Consider the following 645-nt stretch of genomic DNA (forward strand, 5'->3'; position numbering starts at 1 on the left):
TTTTTCCCTATCACAACTTTTGACACCGATTCTCCTCTTCACAATCATAACTGTTATAATATTAATCATCACTACTATCATCATCCTTATTCTATTCATCATAATGTTGATATCATTTTTTTTTTTTATATATATATACAGTAAACAGAAAATAAAACTCTATCCAAGAAAAAAAATACCTTCAAGCATTCCTATTATGATAACATCATAATAACTTGTCATTACACACACTCATCATTCACATACACATTGAAACAGACATGCAACAAACAAACAAAACAGACACCACACAGACCCCACTCATCCCTTCACTGAACACACAATCTCACAGAAAATCCCGACACCCTCTCTACTGTGCCTACGGCTTCCTCTCTCAACCTCTCCATCCCTCACCCTGGACGCTGAAGCTGCCAGCGCATTCTGAAGGGCGGTGCTGAACATCTCGTGGGTGATGGGGCCTGGGCCTGCGGAGGCACCTGCAGATGGTGCAGGGGTATTGAAAGGAGTGGTTGTGGCAGCGGAAGGGGTGGTAGGGATACTGCGTGGGGCACTAGTGGGTAGGCGGGTATTACTTCCATTGTTGCCACTGCTGCTTCCTGGGTAGACATTCGGAAAGGTTAACACTCTACAGCCACCTTGACTTAA

At 43.6% G+C, this 645-nt stretch overlaps 1 protein-coding gene across 2 annotated transcripts in view; it reads right to left on the reverse strand.

Annotated features, from left to right (window-relative positions):
• Nucleotides 1–128: 128 nt before the first annotated feature.
• The window catches only part of LOC119586806, a 9,968-nt gene continuing 9,451 nt past the window's right edge, over nucleotides 129–645 (reverse strand). Inside the window, exon 7 of one of the 2 annotated variants that reach the window (XM_037935529.1) lies at nucleotides 129–476. In XM_037935529.1, the coding sequence (XP_037791457.1) occupies nucleotides 301–476 (176 nt within the window). In that variant the 3' untranslated portion in view covers nucleotides 129–300. Of the gene's footprint in view, nucleotides 597–645 lie in introns of both variants that reach the window. The other variant, XM_037935528.1, reaches the window with a different exon arrangement.

This window comes from Penaeus monodon, chromosome 22 (genome assembly GCF_015228065.2).
Source record: "Penaeus monodon isolate SGIC_2016 chromosome 22, NSTDA_Pmon_1, whole genome shotgun sequence".
Lineage (NCBI taxonomy): Eukaryota > Metazoa > Arthropoda > Malacostraca > Decapoda > Penaeidae > Penaeus > Penaeus monodon.